The following is a 25,475-nucleotide window of genomic DNA, read 5'->3' as shown; positions in this document are numbered from 1 at the left end:
TGCCTTAATTCCCTACAGGCAGGCATCAGACACGGTCTCTTGTGACATCCTTGGAGATGGAGAACTGTGGATTGTGTGATGTTGAATGACTAGCCAAAGAGTATGATTTTCTGTAATCATGATGCCTCTCTGGAGGTATTCACAGGCCTCTGTCTCTGGCTTTCCTCTGATCATTTAATCAGTGTCTTACGTGTATGAAAACAAAGATGGAAGGTTTACCAGATTTGTAAATGTCACAGTACTGGGAGGAGGAGTAGATGCTAGAATTAACAGGAAAATTGGCTGGAACAAACAAAAAATTGAAGGGGTCAAGAATAAATGTGAAGTTACAGAACCTTGGTTGAAAGGGCCTTCATAAGGTCTCTAGTCTAGCCCTTGCCTGGCACCACTCAGTCTTTCTAGCCTTCTCTCGTATTCCATATGATGTAGGTCTCAGCTGAACTGGGCAACCTTCTCTTCATACAAATACAAGACTGAGTAGATCTGGTTGGATAACAGTTTGTGTGAGAAAGTCTTGGGTACAAACTAATTAACCACAGTTAGCACTGAGACAGGGAGAGATAGTTAATATGCCAGATGACAGGATCCAAGGAAATCTTGATAGATGAGAAGATCCATCTGAACCTAATGTAAAGAAATCTTGTAGGGGAAAATAGCAACTTATGTAAAATCTTATGCAGATTGTAAAAAGAAACTTCACAAGTCCAAGATTAGGACATCATGGCTTAAGTAGTAGTTCGTTTGAAAAAAACTAGGAGCAGCTAGGGGATGCAGTGGTTAGAGCACTGGGCCCGGAGGACCCGAGTTCAAAGCCAGCCTCAGACGCTTATTAGCTGTGTGACCCTGGGCAAGTCACTTAACCCTTATTGCCTCTCTCCCCCACACCCCCAAAAAGAAAAAGATCTAGTGGTTTTAATTGGCTACAAGTACAATATAAATCAACAGCATGATCATACAGTTGAAACAAGTACAACATAAATTAACAGCATGATTGGACAGTCAACAAGAGCAGTGTGATCTTGGATTCCACTGAGGAGCATAACTTCCAGGAATAAGGAAGTGTTCTTTCTCCACTGTGCTCTTAATGGACCTTCGTATATCAAGGATTGTGTGCAGTTGCAGGCAATACGTTTTCAAAAGGACATTGACAACCTAGAATCACCAGAAGAAGGCTACCAGGATAGTGAAAGACCTCATTGGCATGTGGGCATCAGTTAGAGGAGCTGAATTTCCTTAGCCTGGGGAAGGTTCAGAGGAATCGTAAGAACAGTCTGACCAGCTTCCCGGTGCTCAGTTTGGCCGCTGTTCAGAGGGCAAAGCCAGGCAGATTTAGGCTTGATATTGGAAACACTCCCTACAAATAGAAGAGGGGACGGGAACTGGGAATGATTTCCTCAGTATAGGGAATTCCCAGGTGAGGATTTCTGCACCAGGATGCAGAGAGGTTAGAGGTGATGTGCCTAGGGTCACACAACCAGTAAGTGTCAGAGTCAGGAATCAGTGAAGGCAGGACCGGTTCTTTCAGCATTGCCATACTGCCTCTGTCTAACAAATAGAGCTATCCGAACAGGCTGCCTGGGGAAGGAGGTTGGACCCTTCACCTCTAAGGTGCCATCGTTCCATTCCAGGACTGTTGGGTTCTTCAAGCCCTTCCAGAACCTACTTCCTAGGCATTCTAGGGCTTGAAGTCATGGGACCCAAATTTGAATCCCGGCTCTGCCACTTAGTACTCACGTAACTTTGTCAAGCCATTCATGCAAGAAGTAAAAATCCCCAGGATCTCTCTGAAGGTTTGGACCTCGGAGGTCCCTTCCCCCTCTGGGTCTTCAATCCTGGGATCTCCCGATGTCTGTCACCACATCAACTCCAGAAACATTTATTGCCACGTGTGGGGCACTGTGTTAAGCACCAAGGACATCAAAATGACATGGCCCACAGTCCTTCTGTCTTTGAAGAGCTCACAGCCTAATAGGGTATGGGGGATATGGGGTTCCCTTTGGTTCTGAGAAGCCAATCCGCTCTGCCTTTGGAAGGCTGGGTCCCAAAGAATCTTTCCCATCCCCAGCTTTAAGTCATACTATATTGACCCTAGTTAAAAAAAAAAAAGGCAATAGTTCTGTGTTGGCAGAGAGAGAGAGAGAGATCCTGGAGATTTTTACCCCTTGTCTCTGCGCCTGGAATTCTCCCCCTTCTGTCTCTGCCTCCTGGCTGCCTTCAGGTTCTGGCTACAATTCCAGTTTCTACCAGAAGCCTTTCCCAACCTCCCTTAATGTCAAGGCCTCCATTCTGTGATGATCTCCAGTTTATCCTCTCTGTATGTTGTTTGCACATAGTAGTTCGAATGTTGTTGTCTCGCCCAATAGACTAAGAGCTCTTTGAGAGAAGGAACTATTTTTTTTTTGGTAAAATTATTGTATCCCTGATTCTTAAGCACAGTGCCTGGCAAAAAGTAGGCACTTGATAAATGTTGAATGTTGACCACAGAAGAACTATGTGTCCTATTAAGCCAGCCATCCAGCAACAGCTTCTACCGACAGAGAATAGGTGCTTACTCTGTGCAAAAGGACTGTGAGAGGAGCTGGGGAAGATGCAAAGATTAAATGGGACAAGGTCCCTGTCCTGATGAAACATCACCTAGAAAGCAAGCATATCTTCAGATTAACCATATCATGAAGAATATCGTATGCAGAAGAGATAAAAACCACATGCTATGCAAGGTTATGGGGGTGGGTGGGAAACAGGGGATGGTTACTGAAAAGGGGGATGATGGAGTGTTCCATGAAGGACAGGACAGGTGAGTTGGGCCTTTTGAAGGCTAGGTAGCATTTCAAAAGGTGGAGATTAGAACAATCGTGTTCCACAGGAGACCTCATGAGCAGAGTTATGGACAAAGAGGATGTGCAGAAGGGACAAGATAGAGGAAGGGGAGGGGTGGTATGAGCTAAGGCTAGAAATGCAGGAAAGTGGGAGACTGCCGAGGGCTTTAAATACCAAGGTAAGGAGTTTCTATTTTATAGGTAAGCAATAAGAGTCATTGAAGCCCTGTGACCCCAGAAGTGACAATCATTCATTCAGTGCGAATTTGTTAAACACCCAGTGTGTCAGACTGTGTGCTAGGAGATATAAAAACAGAAGCACATTCAGTGCCAATGAAGATAATCCTGGCAACGTGATGAAGGATGAAGTGGAATGGAAGGGAGGGACTGTGGTTTCTATGAACTGCAAGGAAAGAGTTTTGGTTTTCACAGGTACTTAATTTAAGGTATTTACATCTGTACAGTGATTTCCTTCAAGGTTCTTCCTTAAGAACAAAAGGATTATATAATTCATCAAATCTAATTTTTTTCTCTCTCTTTAAAATTAAATTTACATTTTATTGATCTCTTTTGTTTTAAAGATCACCTAAATTTCTCTCTCAGTTGCTGACCCTTACCCCTTACCTGGTTCACCAACCATCCCCATATAACAAAGAATATTTTTAAAGAAAAAAAGAGGAAAAAAATCAGCAAAACTAATCAATACAGTAAAAAAAACCAACAACTGGAAATTCGACGCAGTATTCCACGTTCTTTACAGAGGAGTAGAAGGAGGTATCTTTTCATCTCTTTCTTTCAAACCCTCTGCAATTGTCTTGACTTGTGTCTTGATCCTGAATGGACTCTGATGACTGGAAGAGAGAGCCAGACTGACTACTTTGTGCAGCTCTGCCTCTCTTGAATCCTATTCACTTGAAAATCAAGATGTCACCCTCAGGATGTCATTGGTCCTCTTCAAGAATGAAGGACAGAGGGGGCAGTTAGGTGGCCTAATGGACAGAGCACCAGCCCTGAAGTGAGGAGGACCTGAGTTCAAATTTGTCCTCAGACCAAATCCTTGACACTTACTAGCTGTGTGACCCTAGGCAAGTTACTTAACCTCAATTGCCTAAAAAAAAAAAAAAAGAATGAAGGACAGGGGCAGCTAGGTGGTGCATCAGATAGAGCTGGTCTTGGAATCAGGAGGAACTGAGTTCATAGCCAGCCTGAGACACTTAACACTTACTAGCTGTGTAACCCTGGGCGAGTTACTTAACCCTGATTGCTTCACCAAAAAGAAAAAAAACCAAACCAAACCAACCCCTCTCCTCCCCCCAAAAAACCAAAGTAAACCCTCCGTAGATGTTCTAGCCAAGCTACCATATGCCTTCCTCTGGTTCTTTTAATGCTTTGTGGCAGCACTCAAGTCTTTCCACCGGATATCTTAGCCTCTCACAACATTATTAGTCCACACCTCTTTTTTCTCTGTCCTTAATGAGGGCTCTCATCTTGACAAGTGTTCTGTCAGCTGACAATGTTTTCACCTCCTAGCTTCCAAAGCACAGTTGCTTCTCCTCAAGTAAGGTTCCCAGAGCTCTATGAGCCATACCTTATGCAAGAGTCAAGTTCACATATGCCCCAAAGGCTATAAAACTGCATACTTTTTGATCCAGCAGTACAACCACTAGGTCTGTATCCCAAAGATAAAAAAGGGAAAAGGAGCCACATGTACAAAAATATTCATAGCAGCTTTTTTTGTGGTGGCAAAGAATTGGAAATTGTGGGGATGCCCATCCATTGGGGAATGGCTGAACAAGTTGTGGTATATGAGTGTAGTGGAATACTGTTGTGCTGTGAAGAAAGGAGGGAAGCAGAAAACTGGGAAAGAATTTTTACAACCAGTATCTCTGATAAGGGCCTCACTTCTAAAATATATAGAGAATTGAGTCAAATGTATAAGAATACAAGTCATTCCCCAATTGATAAATGTCAAAGGATATGAACAGGCAGTTCTCAGATGAAGAAATTAAAGCCATCTATAGTCATATGAGAAAAATGCTCTAAATCACTATTGATCAGAGAAATGCGAATCAAAACAACTCTGAGGTACCAATCACACCCATCAGATTGGCCAACATGACAAAACAGGAAAATGATAAATGCTAGAGAAGATGTGGTAAATTGGAACACTAATGCATTGTTGGTGGAATTGTGAAATGATCCAGCCATTTTGGAGAGCAATTTGGAACTATGCCCAAAGGGCTATAAAAATGCTCATACCTTTTGACCCAACAATACCACTTCTAGGGCTGTATCCCAAAGAGATCATACAAATTGGAAAAGGACCCACATGTACAAATATTTATAGTGGCTATTTCTGTGGTGACAAAGAATTGGAAACTGAGAGAATGCCCATCAATTGGGGAATGGCTGAACAAGTTGTGATATATGAATGTAAAAGAATACTATTGTGCTAGAAGAAATGATGAGCAGGCTGACTTCAGAAAGACCTGGAAAGATTTGTGTGGATCGATGCTGAGTGAAGTGAGCAGAACCAGGAGAACACTGTACACAGTAACAGCCATGTTTGTGCAATGACTAATGTTGATAGACTTAGCCCTTCTCAGCAATGCAAGGATCTAAGACATCTGCAAAGGTCTCATGATGGCAAATGCTCTCCATATCCAAAGAAAGAACTATGGAGTTTGAATGCACATCGAAGCTTGCTATTTGCTATTTTTTTCTTCCATTTTGTTTTTTTTCCTCTTTCTTGTGATTCCTTCTATTGGTTTTATTTCTTCCTTACAACATTACTAATGTGAAAATGTTTAATAGGAATGAATATGTATAGCCTATATCAGATTGTGTGCCGCCTTGGGGAGGGAGGGGGGTGAAAACAATTAAAAAAAAAAAGAAATGATGAGCAGGCAGATATCAGAAAAACCTGGAAAGATTTGCATGAATTGATGCTGAGTGAAGTGAGCAGAACCAGGAAAACTTTGTACATAGTAACAGGAACATTGTGCGATGATTAGATAGACTTAGCTCTCTTCAGCAATACAATGACCAAGACAATTCCAAAAGACTCCTGATAGAAAATGCTATCCACATCCAGAGAAAGCGCTATGGAGTCTGAATGCAGATCGAAGCACACTATTTTCACTTTTCTTTTTCTTTCTTGTGTTTTTTTCCATTTTCTGATTTTTCTTTTACAACATGACCAATGTGAAAATATGTTTAACATGATTGTACGTGTATAACCTATATCAGATTGCTTGCTGTCTTGGGGAGACAGTAGGGAAGAGGGGGATGGAGAAAAATTTGAAACTCAAAATCTTACAAAAAGGAATGTTGAAAACTATTTTTACATGTAATTGGAAAAAAAATACTATTAAGTGCAAAAAAAAAATGATTTAAGTTCACAGTTCCCTGTACTGGCATTTTATTGTACAGGAGGAAAGCTTGCCCTATACACAGGCTTTGGAAGGGGGAATCTTTGCTCCTAAAGAGTGTTTTTCATCCAAGAAAGGACCATAGTGGGTTCCACAGCAACCTCAATGTGTTTCCATTTTCATTCCTCACAGAGAAAAGATTTCTCCCTCCTCTCATCTAGTTCCACAGTGTTCCCCTTTGGGGAGATGTACTAACTACTCAGAGAGGGATGATACTATTCCCAGCCTCACACTAGCTATATCCCACTCCCACTCCCTCCGGGGACTTCTTGCTGCTGCCCAAGGATCTGAGAAATTTCAATCAATCATTTATTAAGTGCCTACTAAGTGCAAGGCACTATGCTAAAAGCAGGGGATACAAAAAGAGATAAAAGTCCCTGCCCTCAAGGAGTTTACAATCTAATGGGAGGAGATAACTTGCAAACAAATATATACAAAACAAGCTGTGTACAGAATAAGTTGGAAATAATTAACAGAAGGAAGGCTTTGTAATTAAGAGGGGCTAGGAAAGGCTTCCTGTATAAAGTGGGATTTCAGTTAGGACTTAAAGGAAGCTAAGGAGGTCAGTAGTAGGAGTGGAGGAGGGAGAGCATTGTAGGGACAGGAGATGTACCAAAAAATACCCAGAGATGAGAGATGGAGTGTCTTGTTTGTAGAACAGCCTGGAGGCCGGCGTCACTGGAGCGGAGTACCTGTTGGGGAGTAAGGTGTAAGAAGACTGGAAAGGTAGGAGATGGCTAAGTAATGAAGGGCTTTAAATTCCAATCAAAGCATTTTTATAGTTGATTTTGGAGGAAGCCCCTGGAGTTTATTGAATAGGGGAGATGACATGGTAAGATGTGCCCTTTAGGAAAATCCCTTTAGTGGCTGAGTGGAGGACGGACTTTAGTGAGGAGGAGAGCCTTGAGGCAGGTAGACTCACCAGTGACTATTGCAATACTCCAGGTGGGAGTTGATGAGAGCCTGCACTAGAGAGGTGATGGTGTCAGAGGAGAGAGGAGGTTGTATTCAAGAGATGTTGCAAAGGTGATACCTACAGGCCTTGGCAACAGAATAGATATGGGAGGTGAGAGCATTGCCTAGGTTACCCTAGGATAACTCCTAGGTTGTGAGCCTGAGGGACTGGGAGGGTGGTGTTGCCTTCTTTTAGCAAAAGGGAAGCTCTGTGTGTGTGTCTCTATCTCTGTGGGTCTGTGTGTGTGTTTTGTGGGACAGGGTGATTTAGGCGAAAGATAATGAGTTTCATTTTGGATATGTTTACTTTGAGATACCAACTGGGCATTTTGGGATGTTTGAAAGGTAGTTGGAGATGTGATATTGGAGGTTATTAGAGAGATGAGGCCGGACAGGTAGATTTGAGACTAGCGAGCATAGAGATGGTCATTAACCCTACGGGAGCTGTTGAGATCACCTAGTGAAGTTGTATAGAAGAGGGAGAGAAGAGCACCCAGTACAGAACCCTGAGGGTGTGATCTAGATGAGGACCCAGTGAAGGACACTGAGAAGGAGTGGTTGGTTTCCAGCACAGCCAGTCTTGGGCTTTTAACCAATCCGGGGTCCATCTTCCCTTTCACCTGAACCTGGAGGATCACTGAGGAGTAAGCGACCCACCATTCCATTCCTCTTCCAGAATGTTGCTGATTCTTCTCATTCCTTACTCCATTCCTCAGTTGCTGAATCCCACCACCCTGGCCATATCAGAACTGTGCAATTTACCAGATGATGAACCAGCTTTGTGTATGTGGTAGCAGACCTTCCTGGGGTCTTTTTGATCAAGTTGTCTATTTGCCTCAATGAAAGACTATCCCAAAGTCATTTCCACTACCCATTATAATGGTCAATATTTAACCTTTGTTACCAACCTGACCATATTATAAATCCTCTTCAGGTGCTATTTACCTTCTGGACTCCACTTGGACAGGCCTGTTGAAATCCTCATCATCCTTCTCCCCCCCCTCCCCCAGGCAATGGGATTAAGTGACTTGCCCAGGGTCACACAGCTAGTGAGTGTTATATGTCTAAGGCCAGATTTGAACTCAGGTCCTCCTGACGCCAGGGCTGGTGTTCTATCCACTTCACCACCCTCATCATCCTTTAATGCCCAGTGCCACTTCTGTCATGAAACTGCCAATCAGAAGAATACCTGTTCTTCCTCTTGGGGAGCCTTACTTACATACCTCTTCATCCTTCTCACATTCTGCTCTATATTTACTTGTGTTTATGTCATTTAGTCAAAGCTGTAAGCTTCTTGAAGGCAGAGACTGTGTTTTATCTATCCTTCTTTCTCCATAGTCCTAACACAGTATGCTACATCTATGTATGCTCAGCAAATAGAACAATTATTTATTAAACACCTACCACATACAAGCCTTGAGAAATGAAGATTCATCTTGATAGTCTTGGACTTTTAAGGGCTTTCCCAAAATACTAAGCTCACCCCCATTTCAATGACTTCCCAAGCTGAATTTCTAGCCTGCCTCTCCTTCTGGGCTCCACCACAGCCCTTCCAGCTACCCATTGGGCATTTGAGGTCCTGCCATCACAACAAACTCAGCATCCCTAAAACCACCAACATTGATCATTAGTTTTTGTTACAGAAATTTCTTCTTAAACCCATCTCTCTTCCGAACTTCCCTATTTCTGCTAAAGGTAATTTAAAAAATACATATATTTTATTTGATGAGATACTTACCAATTACTTAAAAATTGGCTTTAGACATGTTGAATTTGAGCTGATGGGTCACCAGGTCGAGATGGGAGCAGCCTACCTCGAGAGCTGTGAAGAAAGTGGAGGATTCTGGGAATCAGGCCAAAAACCTGATAGTTTCAAGTTAGGAAGTAATTTAGAGTGTCTTGTACTTGTAAGAAAAAGGCCTTACTAGGCAAGGGCTTAAGTCATATTGCTACTTTGCCTTCTCTCCAGACAACCAGGAGGGGAACTTTTGGGTCCCATCCCTTGGGCAAAGTGAAAACTTTCTGGTTGCTCATTTGTTCACCCTCTTCTCCCGCAAAAATCGTCCTAAGATCAGGGACATTTAAAATGTCAGTAATATTTGAAAGATTGTAGATAATAGAAGCGCCACAAGCCTGGAGGACGAAAACATTATCGGGACTTTCCAAAAAAAAGAAGGCAGAGGTCTACAAACCCGTTTCAATCCTCAGCGGACAAAACTCTGGAAGAGCTAGGCACGACTTCAAGAATACATCATGCCAGACTAACCTATTTTTGACAACCTTCCTAAATTTCTATCAAAGAAATGTTACATAATTTAAGCATTTTTAATTTAAAAATACCCTATACTGTTCTCGTAGAAAAAGGTTAGGAACTTGAATGTCCAGATTCACTACTGTAGTCTGCGGCTCATCAAGTTCTGGAAGGGAGAGCCCCAGGAAGCTGAGCTTGGCTCCCTACTGGTTAAGAGTCTTTGAGTTTTGTTTTATCTGTGACTTAGGGCGTGGCATCCTTATCAACTCTGCAGATGGGGCGGGGCCAGGGCAGCAGGGATAGCTAATATACTCCACGATAGGATTAAAAAAAAAAAAAGTCTTGACAGGATAGAACCAGTATTAGCTTTAATCTGAAAAAAAGGTAATCCCAGTAGGGATATGGTAAAACCCTACACTTGAGGGTTTTCTTTTAAAGGACTTAACAAGCACACCGTAATTTAGGGGAAGCATGTGAAGACGATAGTGCCAGAGAAAGATCTGGGGGGTTTTAGAGGCCAGAAAGCTCAATGAGTCGGTCAGTAGTGTGATGGAGCAGCCAATGGATTGCCTGTCAGCTGAGGCTTCACAAGGGAACTGGGATTATCTTGGGAGAAAGATAAAATTCAGTGTCAACTTGATAGCTTTCTTAATATTTTGAAAGACTTTCAGATGGAAAATAAGATTCTGCTTGTCTTCTTTGCCACAGGGAGAAGCTGCAGAAGCACATTTAGGTTTATTATCAGACAAAATGCAAGGAGAGCCTCCCACAGTGGAATGGGGCTGTTTTAAGATAAATCCTCTTGCTAGAAACTTTGCCATCAGTGGCTGAATTAGATGATCACTCGCCAGGAATGCTGGGCTGGGGATTTTTTCCACTATTGAGTTGGACTTGCTGGACAGAGGGTGCCTTATAACTTTGAAACCAACCAGTCCAGACATTCATTTGACCAACCTCTTTAATTTAAACTGTTGACTGCTAGAACGATTTAACTCCTCCCACTAAACCCAGGCCTTTTTTCCCCACTGCTCTCACTTATTCTCTGGAAATCTTCGGAGGTGTATTTCATGCATTTTAAACAAAACGTTACTTTTGACCGCTCTCACTTGTGTCTGGAAGATTTAAAGATTTAAAGACAAGTTTGCCTAAAACCAGGAGAATCAGCTTGGCGGCCCGTCCCATGCTTGGTTAAGTTCTAAGGTAACCCGGGCCAGCGGATGCGCACTTGGAACGGGCGCAGGGACGGGACTCTGGGCCGCTCCAGAATCCCGTTTCGCCGACGTTCTTAACAGCGCCCCGTCCCCAAAATGAGGGGCTGTCATGGCAGTATGCTGGAAAAAGGGGTGGGGGGTACGGGCTCTCTTCAGGCCAAGACCCGGGTATTCCCAACAAAGAGGAAGGGAAAAACTGGACCCTCTCGGGGGCAAGGACTGGTTCTTTCCATCCTGCTAAGAGGCAGAGCCGAGGGTCCATGCGCGGTCGGGGGCTAACGAACTCTCTCCCCCCCCCCCGCCCGTTGGGTGTCTCTTCTACCCTCCTGCCCCGCTCCCACCCCAGCTCGGCCGGCCAAACAGACAGCAAGACCAAATGTTTAAACAATTTATTGAGCCAAAAAAAAAAAATAGAAAAGGCCAACGAGGACAAGTGAAAGCGCCGAGGGCCCCGTGCCGGGGAGGCCACGGCCCCGAGCGATTGTACACTGCGCACAAAAGGCATCAAGTTCTTGCCGGGCCCCCACACATCAGCGGGGAGCCCTGGTCCCCATCACCCCAGCCCCCACGCCCTGGAGCGGAGGGGCGCGGGCCCGGCCCCGGGGGAGAAAGGTGGGGCGCCTCCCCAGCCGTCCCACCCCTTCTCTGAGCGCCAGGAGACCCACAGCCAACCAGCGGCCTCGCCCGCCCCTCCCCCCTCCCCCCCGCGCGCGCGCAGGCTCCAACAATTGGAGCCCAAGGACCCGTCGCCATGGCGACCGTCCTGTTGCCAATGGCGAGAGCCAATAGGGGCGTCGCCGAGGCTGTTTCAAAATTCTAAAGCAAACAACAACAAAAAAATAGCTACTGCAGCCGGGGGCGGGGATGGGAAAAGGCTAAGCTGTGGGAGGGTAACTCAGAAAGGCATCCGGATACGTCCCCGCATCCCATCCCCCCCCGGTCCCCGGGACCCCCGAGGTTCAGGCCGGGACAGAGTCCTGGGGCTGCCCTGTAAACAAACAGTACAAAACCTACACAAAGGGCTTAAAAAAAAAAAGTCCCCTCCCCCACCCCCGAGCAAATCGCTACAAAAATAACCATTTTGGCGACTGGGCGGCGAGTCAGAGCCTCTCCACCCGATCTCGGTCCCCGGTCGGCTCGCTCAGTTCATGGCGGAGGGAGAGCACTCGGTGGGTGGCGACTGTCACAGCTTGGGTAACGCAGGGTGAGCGGAGGCGGGGGGAAAAACTAGGGGGCAGTAGAGACGGAGGCGGGGAAGAGCGGGGCGAGCACCCCGCCCCCTCCCCCGGCTGGGCAGCCCTAGCGCCCCGGAGCATCTCGTCTGCCTCCTCCTCCCCCACCTGGGCCCCGGCTCCCTCACTTCCTGCCCTTGGGCACCTTCGGCACGCTGGGCTTAGCCGACTTCTTCACCTTCTTTCCCCCGGACGAGGACGCCTTCTTGGCCTTGCCTTTGTCCTTCTTACCGCTGCCCCCTCCGCCCCCCGCGCCAGCGCCCTTCTTGTGGGACCGCTTCTCGGGCTTCTTGGCTTTGGCCGGCTTCTTGTCGCTCCGCCGCGCCGAGGCGGACGCCGAGGCCGTGGCCTTCTTGGCCTTGTGGTGCGAGGCGGCCGAGCCCGAGCCCTTCTTGTCACCGCCGCCCTCGAGCTTCTTCTTGTTGAGCTTGAAGGAGCCGTTGGCGCCCGTGCCCTTCACCTGTAGCAGCGTGTCGTTCTGCACCAGGGCCTTGATGGAGTACTTGAGGTAGGTACGCCCGTTCTGCTGGTCGAACCAAGGAACCTTCTTGGCCTCGTTATAGATCTTGGCCAGCGATGAGCCATTGCGCTCGCCCAGCTTGCGGATCGTCTCCACCACCAGCTGGCTGTACTTGCCCGGCTGGTTCTTCTTTTTGTTGTTCTTTTTCTTCTTGGAGGGCGACAGCGACGACGAGCCCGCCTTGGCCTTCTTGCTGGCCGGTTTCTTCTCGGGGGCGTCGGGAGCCTCCTCGGCCGGGGTCAGGGGCAGCGCTTCTTCCAGTTCTACGGACATGGTGGCGAGCGGGTTAGTGGCCGGCGGCGCGCGGAAGCCGGGGGGTCGGGAGGGGAAGAGGAAGGCGATGGGAGCCTGGCGCTCCGGGGAAGGGGGGCGGCGAGCGCAGAAGGAGCCGGCTTGCAACAGCGCGAGGCCGGGGCCGCTGCTTTTTCTGCCGCTGGGTACCAGGGTTGGGGCTGGGGATGAACCTATAGCGACGCTCTCGCTTAAGTGTGTGAACGCCGGGATTTAGCTGGGCGGGCTCCTGTGCGCAACTTATATTGCTCGGTGGCGGACCACGTTGAGAACAACAACAGCCTGGTCCGGGGCCAGCACCAACTTGTGCTTCTTGGAGTCCCTTCTTAGGGCTTTATCTCCCCGGACCACGCCGCTCGGGACCCAGTGTTGGGGGAAAAGCGTTGTGCGGACGGTGCTTGACCGGGCTGCGCCCAGATGGGGGCCGCCTGAGACTGGGAAGAACCCCGAAAAGGGAAATAAAAGGGCGCACCCTATGCTCCGGGAGAGGGAGAGGAGGGGGGCGCCCTGTTTCAGGGTGAATATCGTCTCCTTGCATCCCTGTCCCCAGGATCGGAGCCGGGCCTCGGGGAGAGAAGAGTGCCCTTCTGAAAGCTGACCCCACTCCCGGTCCCGGGGGGTTTCTGCGGGGGAATTGCCCCAGGTTTAATTTGTTGTAACTAACACAGTGCACGCCCTCACGTGGTAGGCTAGAGCAACATTAGCTAGCTGAGCTAGAGAAACTTCTAGGGGGGTCTCCTGATCCAGAAGGAATGTTGGTTCCGAAGAACCTGGGGGGTTCGTTCACCGGACCCCCCTCCTATTTAGGGGAACCTGTGCATGACAAGGCGCGCTGCCAGCATTCTTTGGATGCATTTCTAAGCCTAGTCTAATAAACCTCCCCCTCCCCCAACCTAGTATTCCATTTTATGAAAACCCAGGCAGCATTCTGCTTGTTATCCCCATCCCAAAATCGGGTTCGGTTGAGGGCTGGATAGTTCTCTAAGGGAATCAGCACAGCCCAGTAATACAAGTGTCTCTGCTAGAGAGTGTGTGTGTGTGTGTGTGTTTTGAGGAGTCGGGGTCATCACATGCAAGTTCTTCTCCCCCTCCCTTCTGAACCGTGCAGAAGGTAAACTGACATTTTGCAATGACAGACAGGGCCAGGGAAATGGACCAATACTGGGCCCGTTCCAGATGCTCCCCAAGCCCTTTTCAGTCTGCAGCCTAGGACTGAATCTAGGGAGGATCTCACCCTCAGGACTGGTCTGGGCTGTCCCGGGAGAGTCTCAAGGGAATGTTAGGTGTCTGAGGATGGGGTCAGGGAGAAGGGAAGCAGTATGGGAGGAGGAATTGACCCGCTTTTCTCCAAATCCTAAACCCCACCACCCTCAGAGTCCCCTGGGGGGAGGGGAGGAGCCCGTCCGTTCTGGGGAGAAAAGAGGGGGAGTTATTCCCACTTCAGAAACACAGTCACGGAGGAGCTAGGGGCCCAGATCTGGGGCTGGGAGGAGGAGAAGAGAAACAATATGTGGTGAGGGGCGGGAGCAGGTGGGGGGAGGGAGTGAAGGAGAGAGAGAAGAGGAACAATCTGTGGGAGGGGTGGGGAGCAAGTGGAGAGGGGATGAGGGAGGGGGCGGGGATCTTCTAGGATGGAGGCTGAATTGACAAGCAGCGAATTGTGCTAAAGGGTTCCAAAGTCCCTTCCAATTCTGAGATTCCTAGAAGAGAAAGGGCGCGGTTTTCAAACCAGGGGGATGAGGAGGGGAATGCCCAGCATTGAGTTGGAGTGAGCACTCTCCATGGAAGGAAACAGACTTTTCTTCCATGGAGTCCAGTTTTCTCTCCTCTCCATCTCTCTGCAAGCTCCTTCCTCTCATCCTCTCAGCCTCTGGGGTACGATATTCTCTGCCAGTGAATAGGTGGGGCTTGGGTCTTATTATTTTGCACTGCCAGACCTCATTGTCCATTTCACACTGTAGGAGGGCTTGAAGCTGAGGTGTCTCTCACTCTGACCTCTCAAGGCCCCTCCTTTCATCTAGTATGAGATAGGTAGTTAGGTTCTAGATTTGAATCCCAGACCTGCCACTGAACACTTATTTCTGAATTTGGTCAAGTCATGTAACCTCTCAGGGCCTCACTTTCCTCATATGTAAGATGAAATTGGATTAGATGAGGTCTAGTGCCTTCTATCTTGAAATCAGTGATTATAGCTATGATCCCTTTGGAGGATCAGTTGCTCATGTTCAAAGTTGGAGGGGACCCCCAGCCTGCTAGTCCAGCCCAGTCTTGAAAAAGGACCCCTCATCACCCCCTTGGTAGATACTTAAAAGGCTCAAGCATCTTGACTAATGTGGTTCTGAGTCCAGTTAAAGGATGCTTAGGTCCCTCTCCTCCATCATTTCTCCATCCACTTTCTCCTGTTGAACCTCTCCTCCAATCCTATTTCTCCTCCCTTTCCGGAGTAGACTCAGAGATTGTCCCAGCTGGACAGGGCCATGTAGTCCAACCATCTCATTTTACAAATGAAGAAACTGAGGCCCAAGGCTAGATAGCTAGTCAGTACCCTCAGAGAACCAGGTCTCCTGACTCACTCTCTTAATCCAATTCTCTTTTTACTATCCTCCAGCTAATTTTTGGGTCTTGAATATTTCATTCACTCAGTCATAGAATCTCAGAATTGGAAGGGACTTCGAGACCTCTACCACAATCATAAGAATAGTAGCAGTAGTAATAATCAGCATTTATTTAGTGCTATAAAGCTTTTATCTTATTTGAGCGTCCTAACAACCCTGGGAGATAGGTACAGTTATCCTCATTTTGCAGCTAGTGTCTGAGGCCAGATAGGAACCTAGAGATGGAGAGACCACACAGCTAATTGATTGACTACTCTATGAAAAGGCCTATGCTAGGCAGGGGGGTGAGAGAGACACGTATAGCCCCTGCCCTCTGGGACCTGACCGGGGAGCTTTTAAGTCTCTGACATTCCTGGGCAGAAAATGGTGGCACCATTAATGGAAATAGGAAAGCTCTCAGCAGTTTGGAGATGTTTATATTTTAGGTGCTGGCTAGATATACAAATGGAAATTATCCACCTAGCAGTTGGAAAAGCAGGACCTGAGCTCAGAAGAGAGGTCAGAGTTTGAAATTTGGAAGTCAGTACAGAAGCAAGAGAAGCAACTGGAAGGCAGTTAGTAAAATCAAAGGGGAAAATATTATATAGATATATATCATATATATTAAAATGTGAGCTCCTTTAGGACAGAGACTGTTTTAACCCTGTTTTTTGTATGGTTAGTTTTAGGTAAGTCTATTTCAGGGGTGAGAAGAAGGGGGACCAAGGAATGAGTCTGTTGGGGCTGAGGTAGGAAGGGGGAGAAAAAAAAGGACCATCTAGTTACACAGAAACCACCGGAAGAGAATGTTGAAAGAAGGAGGTGGTAGATTGTCAACACTGTCGATGCTGCAGAAAAATCTAAGAGGAAAAAGATGGGGGGAGAGGGAGGAGGACAGGAAGGCTATTGAATTTGGCCATTAAGAAATCATTAGTTACCTTGGGAGAAATTAATTCCAGCAGATTGCAGGACTGCAAGAGTCAGATTTCAAGGAGTAGGTGGTGAGAAAATGTAGGCGCTAAGTGTGGGCAGTTAGGCCTTCAACACATGCAAAACAGTACTCAGTCTATCTCTGGCACAATCCCCACCTCCTCCTAACTTCCTTATTCTGATACACCACAATGCTTTTGTTCACCCTAGTCAGGAAGACCCAAGTTCAAATGGGGCCTCAGATATTTACTAGCTTTGTGACCCTGGGCAAGTCACTTGTTATTTGTCTGGGTTTTCTCAACCATAAACTGGGGATAACAGCACCTACCTCATAGGGTTGTGAGGATCAAATGAGATGATATTTCTAAAAGTGCTTAGCACAATGCCTGGCACATAGTAGGTAAAATAGAAATATTTTAATAACAATGTATACATGTTTTTTAAATATGTAAAAAGCTTATTCCTTTCCCTTTCATTTCACCCAGGTTCTGAGGCCTTGGGGTCCTCCACAACTCTTCCCTCTCCTTCATTCTCCCATATCCAGTTAGCTGCTAAGTTGAGGCAGTTCTGCCTTTACAGCATATGTCTTCTCTCTGCTCACCCAGTCTCTGCCCTCATTCAGAACCTTATCATCTCTTGCCTAGATTATTACAGTAGCCTTCTAACAGATCTCTCTGTCCCTGACCTATTCAGTGCACAGGGTCTCTCCCACCCACGATTAATGCAGCCAAGGTGATATTCCTAAAAGAAAGAACTAACTAGGGCACTCTCCTGGCCCCCTAATGAGTTTAGGATAAAGCTCCTCTGCTCCGTGTTTGGCTGGAGGACTGGGTCTGGGGTAGCACTTGCCTCTCAGGGCTTTTGCCAGGATCAAATGAGATAACTATTTATGAAAGGGTTTAAACCCAGTGCCTGGCACTTGGTAGGTGCTGTGGAAATGCTTATTCTGGCTCTCCCTCCCTGGTACCTCGAAAAGGTATCTGGGTTAAAAGGACATAGTTGATCTGAGCAGGTTTGTGGGTAGAGAAGGAGTACCAGAAGAGACTGAAGAATGAATAAATGAATGAATGGCTATGTGCAAGGCACCGGCAAGGCAAATAGGAAAGCAGGACAGTCCCAGCTCTCAAGGTGCTCACAGTCTAATAAGGGAAGACAGCCCATCCAGGAGATTTCAGAAGCAAGCTAGATTGAAAGGCTGCATGGTCTTTAAGATACAGCAGCAGAGCTGATGGTAGTAATGCATCTTCTTTCATGTCATGTCCACTGATGAAGCCACATCTGTTTCTGATGTTAAACCATTTGCCAAGGCCAAGAATTTTGATGGGGAGAGCTTTCTTTTCTGGGTCTTCAGTGGAGATTCTCAGACAGATATCTTCACAAGGGTTGAATCCCAGGATGGCACCTGTGGGTGCAGCTATTCCCAGGACTCTCCAAGCTCAGGGTCTTGAGCTGTCCCTATCGGGGTCTAAGGCAGGAGTTCTTAACCTGGGCTCCGTGAACTTGGGGGTTTGGGGTTTTTTTTGCTATTTTGATTCCCTCGATTCACTGAGGTTGGTTTATCCTGGGTGAAGGAGTTAGCAATAGAAAGGACAGGGAGGAAAGAAGTGGGGAGTATGTGGAAGGTGAGCAAGCTGAATCCCAGGTCATCTCAAAGTAGGAGGCTGATCATGTGCTGACCGATGGAGAAACGGGGACTGGATGGGGAAAGGGAGTGCCATTGGGAGTTTAAGGAGAATGAAGAAAGTCAGAAATAGCTCCTATAGGAGCATGAGGTGGGGATTAAACAAGAGAAAATTGGAAGAATGAGGGGACAGCTGAGTCAGATGGTATGAATTTGCTGTGGACCCAATAAACAAGGTTTTGTAATTGACACTGGAGTTCCTTGGGACCTTCAGAACCAAGAGACCCTTCCTCACGTCTCAGGAAGCCTGGCCACTTTCTCTCCTGCTGACCCCAAGACTGGTCTGCTTAAGGAGGCAGCCTGCTGGAAGGGGATGATATCTACAGGGATGAGATAACAGGGAAGCCATATAGAAAAAGAAAAGGTCTTTGGTTTCAGTCTTCCTTTAACGCTGCTGCCCCCCTGAATCTGCCATTCTAGAATGATTTGTGGGCAAGGTAAAGGATTTCCCATATAGTTAGTTTCCCAGGGCATTATACACTACTGGGAATACTTCCTGGCATTGCCAAGGTCAGGAAGGTATAGCACTTAAGAGTTTAATTAGCACTTTAATTAAGTAGCAAGGAGAAAGAGTGACAGCAATAGATTCTAAAGAAGAATTGCTACGGCCTCCTCGAACTAGCCCTGGGCAGGGAGTCAGGAAAGCTGGATCTTGAACTAGCATGTGATGGGCTCACCATTTCTGATTGCCCACATTTACCGCCAACTTCATGGTGTCAGATCTCCAATTCCCTCAGCTATGTGGCAGCAAGGTGGCTGCCACATAGTAAGCACTGAATAAGCTCTATCTACTTATCTATTTGTGACTACTATATCTATGTACCCTTTTATCTACCTATCATTTATCTATATCAGTCATCATTATCAGCTATCATTACTCTACCTACCCATATTCCTATTTACTTACCTCCCAACCTTTTTATCTGATTTGAAACCCCTGTCTTGATCAATTACATAAACTTTCTGGTCCGTAGTTTTTTCATCTGTACAATAAGGTTTGCAGGTTTAGGTTACCTCGGGAGTAGGGGAGAGTTGTGGTGTCTGGGACTAGGTAGTTATAGGAAAAAGTTGACAATATTGAAGCCAGAGAAGATGAGCTAAGACCAAAGAATATCATAATAATGGTTTGATATTTCCGAGGTGCAGAAACTAGGGAGGGGTGAGGGTTGTGGAGAAGTGACAGTGCCAAGAGTGAAAATACAAGAAGGAACGTGGGGGTGTCAGTATATGGGAGCAGTGATGGTAGGAGTAGTGGGAGGTTGAATGAGGTGTTGAGTGAGTCATTAGCTATAGGATTTAGAATGAGATGGGAGGAGAGGAAGTGACTCACAGCCCCCCAAGGTATAGAAAACCGGCAGCTCTCATTGAACACATTAAGGGAGAGTGGTCCCCCTTGGGAGGGTGGGTTTTAAGAAGGGGTTGAGGCAAAGAGAGGAGTGAGACAGGTGACCTGTAAGGGTAAATGTTCCTTTTCAGCATAGGTATCATAGGAGGGAGGTCCCAGTAAAAGACTTAGAGCAGTTAGCATGTTGGCCTCAGGAGCATAGACATGGGCCACTGCAATGGGAATACTACGCAGCCACTTTCTCAAAGACCAAGAAAGGGCCACTTGCTACCGCAAACATTTCCTAAGTATAAGCCTTTTCTCTGCAAAGTGTGTCAAGTGACTAAATATCCCCCTTTCCTAAAAGTGATTCAGAAATCCAAGGATTCTCCCCAGCTTCGGCGTGCACACTGTGTGTTGGAATGTAAATGTGGGGTCTTGAGTATTTGAAAACATTTATCGGTAGCCCACGGGGACCATCCTGGCCAAGGTGGAAGGATGCTGATGTAAATGTAAATTCGAATTGGGAAGGTAACTCGAGTCTTGTATACATTGTAAATTGTATACATTGTAAATTGCTGAATTAAATGTTTTGAGAGAGATTTCGGTCCTTAAGAGAATTAAGTTTTGATGATGGGTGGGGTAGAAATCTGAAGTGTTTTTGAGAAAACCAGGGCTGCCTAAAAACTGAGGAGAGAAAGAGAATGAGAGACAGAGAATTAGAGAAAGAAAGAGAATGAGAATATGTAGGATGTTTTGAAGTCAAATGTTGGAACTAGGGATAGCACCCCTTTGCCCCTTACGGACAATACTAAGGAATCCAGCCAATTAGCCAGGAGGTCTTTTACCACTAGCCACAACCTAGTGTATTTGGGATCCTAAATCAGGGACTTTGCCTAAGGCTGGAGAGGAAAAAGTAAGGTGAATTAGCCCAAAGGACTCCAGGGTCAGGCTTAGAATTAGGACCTTCAAAGCAATTCAGTTTAACAAATTTATTTTATTTGTATTGATGTATCACATTTTTGAATAAACCTTAATTTCTAACTATATCCTTCTCCCCAGAAAATCATATCTTATAACCACAAAAGGCAGTTCAGCCATACTAACCATCACATCAGCCATCTGCCAGCCTCGGCAGTGTGCCCTACCAAAAAAAATAAATTAATTAGGGGAGGGGCACTAGCAACTGGGGAACCAGGAAAGGGTTCTTATGGGAGGAAGCATGTGAGCTGAACTAAGGGGAAAGGTCAGAAGGGACACCACAGAAGAACATGTCTTCCCCAGGGAACAGCAGATAAGCCAGTTTGCCTGGAACTTGTAATGCTGAGGGGAATAGTGTGTGCTTATCCTCTGTAGATAGACAGGAGTGAAAGGGGGCTTTAAATGGTGACCAGAGGAGCCTGCGTTTGACCCTGCAGGCAGTAGAGAGCTCCCAAAGCTTCTCCAGTGAGCGATGGGGTCAGCCCGTGCTTTAGGAAGATCATTGGGATTGCTGGCAGGAGGACAGACCAGAGAGGGGACATACTAGAGGCCCAGGTGGGCAGTTAGGAACCTGTTGTTGCCACAGGCCAGATGAGAGGCATCGAAGGCCTGAACTAGCATGGTTTTGTTCTTTGTGGAGACGATGGGACAGGTGAGAGAGATGTTTGGGAAGCTAGGACAGATGAGAATTGGCAGCTGATTGGATGTGGAGAGCTTGAGTGAAGCTGCAAAGAATGGTGTTCCCTCCACAGAAAAACATCCTACAATTTTTACTATTCGGTAGCAACAGGAACCTGAGGTCTTGGAGTAACTGGTAATGTTTGGGCGTCTGCTTTCATCAGCAGTCCCTTTGGAAGCCTCCTCATAGTGTTACGTTGTTGGGCTCTCCTTTCCACAAAGGAATAACGAAATGAAAGCAAATAATCTTGCCTCTGAAAGGTATAATGATGCCCAGGACTTCTGGATGTGAAGCCCATAGGGAAGTGGGAGTAAGACAGAGGACTCCTTAGTGGAGAGAACAAAGGCCCACCTTCTTCTCTAAAGGCCTACACAACTGTGGACTGAGTGCTTCCCTTCTCCTCCTCCTGGGCTTCAGAAGAGATTGATTCCATCAAAAGAAACATTAAAGACAGAGAGACTTTAGAAGGACCATCGAAGGGACCCACAGTGCTGGTGAGGCCTCTGAAGGAGCCCCTAGGGAGCCTCAAGCTATCCAACTCTCCTTTGGATAACAGTGTTCCTACTTTGGGATCTCCGTCTCTAAACCAAATTGCTTCCTGTCTTACCTATCTGTCTTAAGACATAAATGGGATGGAAGCCTATAGTAATGGGATAGACCTACTTGTTCTTATTAGAACTCTAGAGGATAGGGAATGCTTTGCTTTTGCCACCACAGTTGCAACCTTTCTCTCTTCCTTCCCCTGACATCACACAATAGTTGAATAACTTGATGGAAAGGAAAACCCAAACCCCAGGCCTGTCCGAATCTTCGGTACAAGGCCCGTGATTTTTAAAGAAATGTTCAAAGTCAGGTTTTCTCCTCTGAACCTGGGCCCTAGGTAGCCTATTTCTTCCCTCTTAGAACCAAAGATGGGAGCACTTGAGTGGCTCAGACTCTCTATTATGCAGTAAATACAGGAACACATTCACATGCAAGGAAAAAGACCATGCATGTTTCTTAATTAGCAAATTCTATTGGGTTCATCAGTGGCAGTCTGTAGGAAGAGCAGTGTTCAATGCATCCAAGCTCTCTCCCTGGATTCAGGATATAGCATCTTTTTCTTTCTTTTTTTCTTTTCCTCTTTAAGAAAGAAGTGTGCATTTAATCTGTTACTGAATTAAAAATGGCAACCCAACTTTCCACTGTCAGGATATTTATGGCATCTATTTTCAACAATGACAAGAAAAAAATTGGCTTAGTTTATCTTTTTTAGTTTAGCTTTTTAGGAGCTCTGTGAGTCTGTAGGAAAAAGTTTCTTGGAGGTAGAATAGAGAAAGGAAAGCCAGGTGGGTGATTCAATAGGATGGGAAGATGACTTTATACAGATGGATAGCCAGTTTTGTCATATGTAAAATGAAGGGGGTGAATTCAGTGGCTTCAGAAGTCCTTACCAGCTCCAAATCTATTATCCTGTGGTGCTCATTTTATAAAGTCAGGAGCCCCTCATTGATTCTCTGCATTTTACAGATGAGGGAAACTGAGGGCAAGGGAGGTCCGATGACTTGCCCAGGGTCACACAGGTGATGCAAAGCATAGGTAGATTTGAACCCAGGTCCTCTGACTCCAATCATGGTCTTTCCCTTGATTTTCAAAGCTTTTTCTTTTTAACCACCACGTGAAATAAATCGTACTCTTGCTACTTGTAGTCAGTATCAGAGTGGGCACTGGAACTCATGTCTCCTGACTTCCCATTCTGCAGATCTTTCCACTCTGCTTTACAGAGCTGTTTACTTAAAATTACACTTCCCTACCGGGAGAGGAGGAAAGGGATTTTCCCCCCCAAATAAAATCCTGCCGAATTCCAGATAAGCAAGAGGAGGAAGAGGGAAGAACATGGACAGGCTGCAGTGGAAGGGCATGTTTCTAAGCCAGGGTTGATGAGGTCTAGAAGTTTAGGCTGCTGGGACCCCAAAATCATGACAAGCGAGTCCTGCCTGAATGAATTCAACCCAAGCCTTCTTTCAGCCAGAGACAAGGTTTATTAAAGATCCACTATCCTGGCCAGTCTCTTAAGGAATCTGCACATTTGTGAGCTATTGGCTAAGTTCTTAAGGAATCTGAGCACCTTAACGGAGACAAGATGGACCTTAGGAGGGATGTAGGAGAGACTAAGTAATCTGCTGGGACTGAGAGGTAATAGAATGCCAGGGACAGAGATTTGGACCACGTGGACAAGGGCAAATGGAGTCTAGATAGGATTAAGGGTGGGAAGTGGCCAGGTAATTGGGAGGTAAGACAATAGAGAGCTAGGCTAGGTTAAGGGTAACCCAGAGTAGGGAGATTGGGCCTAGGTGATAATGAAAGGCCAGTTGATAGGATTATAGCCTCAGGGCAACACCAGAGACCTCCTTGATCAAGTGGGAGAATTCTAGGAGAGTCCCTTAGACAAATGGGACCCAAATTCTTTTTGGGGTGAGGGGCAAAGGTCTCAGCTTGGGCCTGTACCCCAGCAGGGTGAGGGCAGTGAGTGGCACTCACACTGCCACCATCTTATTTCAGACCTTCCATCCCTCTCCTTGACTATTAACAACAGCCCCCTCACCTCTCTCTGCCTCTAGTCCCCTTCCCCAGAATCCATCTTGACCCAGCTGCCAAAATCATCTTCCTGGTGCACAGACCCAACTTATGTCATTCCCCTGCTTCCTCAGGTTAAAATCAATACTGTAATTTGGTGCTCAATGAGACGAAAGAAAAATCCGAGAGACAGAATTTCTGGGTAATTAATAATCAATTTATTAATTACGCTAGCAAATAATCAATAAAATTGATGGTCAGTGGTTTCTCCCGGTATGGAACGGGGAGGATCATCAAATGCGTAAGTGCCTTTGGAAAAGTGAGTGCCCTGACTGATGAACGATCAGTGAGGGGAGGTGGCTATATTAATGAGGAGGTGGGCTAAAAGTCTTCAGCTTCTGTCTTGGAGAACTTGACTAGGTGGGGAGACTCAGCCTCCGGCACTCCAGACAAAAGAATCCATTTCCACCCAGACCATTAAATTGAACAATGGGGTTTCAAGGTTGTGAGACTAATGCTTTTTAGGGCCAGAATTCACCTAGTTTAGGTTCTCTTTACATTTTAAACAGAAAGCTCTCCAAGTTGATGGGGTCCCGCCCAAGATGGAGGAGAATGTTTCTGGAGGATTATAAAGGCTGGTCCCTGAATGAGGAAATAATAAGGAAAAAAATCTCAATCCTAATTTAATAATTGGTTATTAATAGGAAAATACTAATTCTCATTAAGGACTCCCACAATCTGGACCCAGCCTTTCTTTCCCTCCTTGTATTACAGCCTCTTTTTATGCAACTTCCAGGCAGATTGGGCCACTTGCTATTCCCAGTCTTTTCCTGCTCTCTCTCCGTTCTCCAGACCCCTCCCCCTTTGAATTTTCCCACGAATTCCAGGAACCCAGCCCCAGACGTCAGATCTCTGGCGTTGTCTGGGGCATTGGCGAGATGCGATGGAGAAAGTGGGAACACTACCAAGCTCCAGGCTCTCCTGTTTTTGCAGGGGGAAGGTTCCCAAGCCCATACCCCATCAGTTCAGCTCCCATCCCTGGAAATGCACTCCCTCCATATCTCGATTTCAAGGCCCAGCTCAGGTGCTGGATTTCTCCCTGACATTTTCGAGCAATCCAAACGATCTCTTGCCCCTCAGGTTTTCTGACACCATTTTACTGTTAACACCTTCTACCTTGCACAGTCATTATACCTGTTACATCCACTCATCTCTCATCCTCCATTAGATCAGGAACTCAGGATATAGACTGTGACTTTCAGCTTTACATAGTCAGCAAGTCGCACATAGTAGGTGCCCAAGTCCTTTGACTCAAATCTACTACATCAAATCAACTGCCATTTATTGAATTTAATTATACAAATGGATCATTGATCAAATGAATCCAAGAAAAGGAAAGGGAGGCAACAGGTTGGGGAATGAGAATACAAAGACAATATATCATCATCTAACTATTTTGTGTCCCTAGCTGGAGGCTAATGACTGTTTCTTTTGGAAGTTCTGCCTAGCATCTTGCTGTTGGGGAGCTGAATGAAATACTTGATTGAAATGAGGGAGTTTGGAGCCACCTAGTGAAAGATGGGTTGTTCTGGAGAAGAAGAATGTGAAGTCACCTGTAGCTGCATTGTGTCCTGGGTTTTTGTTTGTTTTGTGGAAGATTGAGGCAGACAGGGGAAGAGTGATTTTTAAAATGATCTTGACCTGTAAAGTCCAAGGGAACTTTGAAGTGGTGACTTAGGCCTGCTAAAAGTAAGAGAGTGGAAACATCTGAAATGTAAAGGCAAACAGAATGTGCTGGCAAACAGAATGGTTTGGAGGAAGTTTTAGGGATTTCTTGTTTGGGAGGCCAGTTTTGCTGTTAGGAGGGGGAAATTTTTGATTAGAGGTGTTAGAAATATGCTTGACACCAAAAATTTAGTTTCAAGAAAGTTTATTACAGAGAAAGTTCAGAGGATTTAGGCGTTTCTGGCCAGAAGCTGGCTCTATCCCTCTTCAGGAGGGGTGGGCCCCGAGTGCAAGGGCAA

The 25,475-nt window shown here is 46.2% G+C and overlaps 1 protein-coding gene and 1 long non-coding RNA gene across 2 annotated transcripts; both read right to left on the bottom strand.

The window, feature by feature from the left end:
• Positions 1 to 6,542: 6,542 nt before the first annotated feature.
• On the bottom strand, positions 6,543 to 16,365 carry LOC110204948 (uncharacterized). Its single transcript, XR_002323463.2, has 3 exons — positions 16,239 to 16,365; positions 8,940 to 9,023; positions 6,543 to 6,939 (listed from the first exon to the last, which is right to left on the bottom strand). It is a non-coding gene; the product is annotated as an uncharacterized LOC110204948 (long non-coding RNA).
• On the bottom strand, positions 11,038 to 12,937 carry H1-10 (H1.10 linker histone). Its single transcript, XM_020981202.2, has one exon. The coding sequence runs from the start codon at positions 12,686 to 12,688 to the stop codon at positions 12,020 to 12,022; it is 669 nt and encodes a 222-aa protein (XP_020836861.1). The 5' UTR covers positions 12,689 to 12,937; the 3' UTR covers positions 11,038 to 12,019.
• Positions 16,366 to 25,475: the final 9,110 nt, after the last annotated feature.

The sequence above is a fragment of the Phascolarctos cinereus genome, unplaced genomic scaffold, assembly GCF_003287225.1.
Source record: "Phascolarctos cinereus isolate Bilbo 61053 unplaced genomic scaffold, phaCin_HiC Scaffold_4;HRSCAF=312, whole genome shotgun sequence".
Taxonomy (NCBI): Eukaryota; Metazoa; Chordata; class Mammalia; order Diprotodontia; family Phascolarctidae; genus Phascolarctos; species Phascolarctos cinereus.
This window is presented reverse-complemented; position numbering and strand designations above follow the sequence as displayed.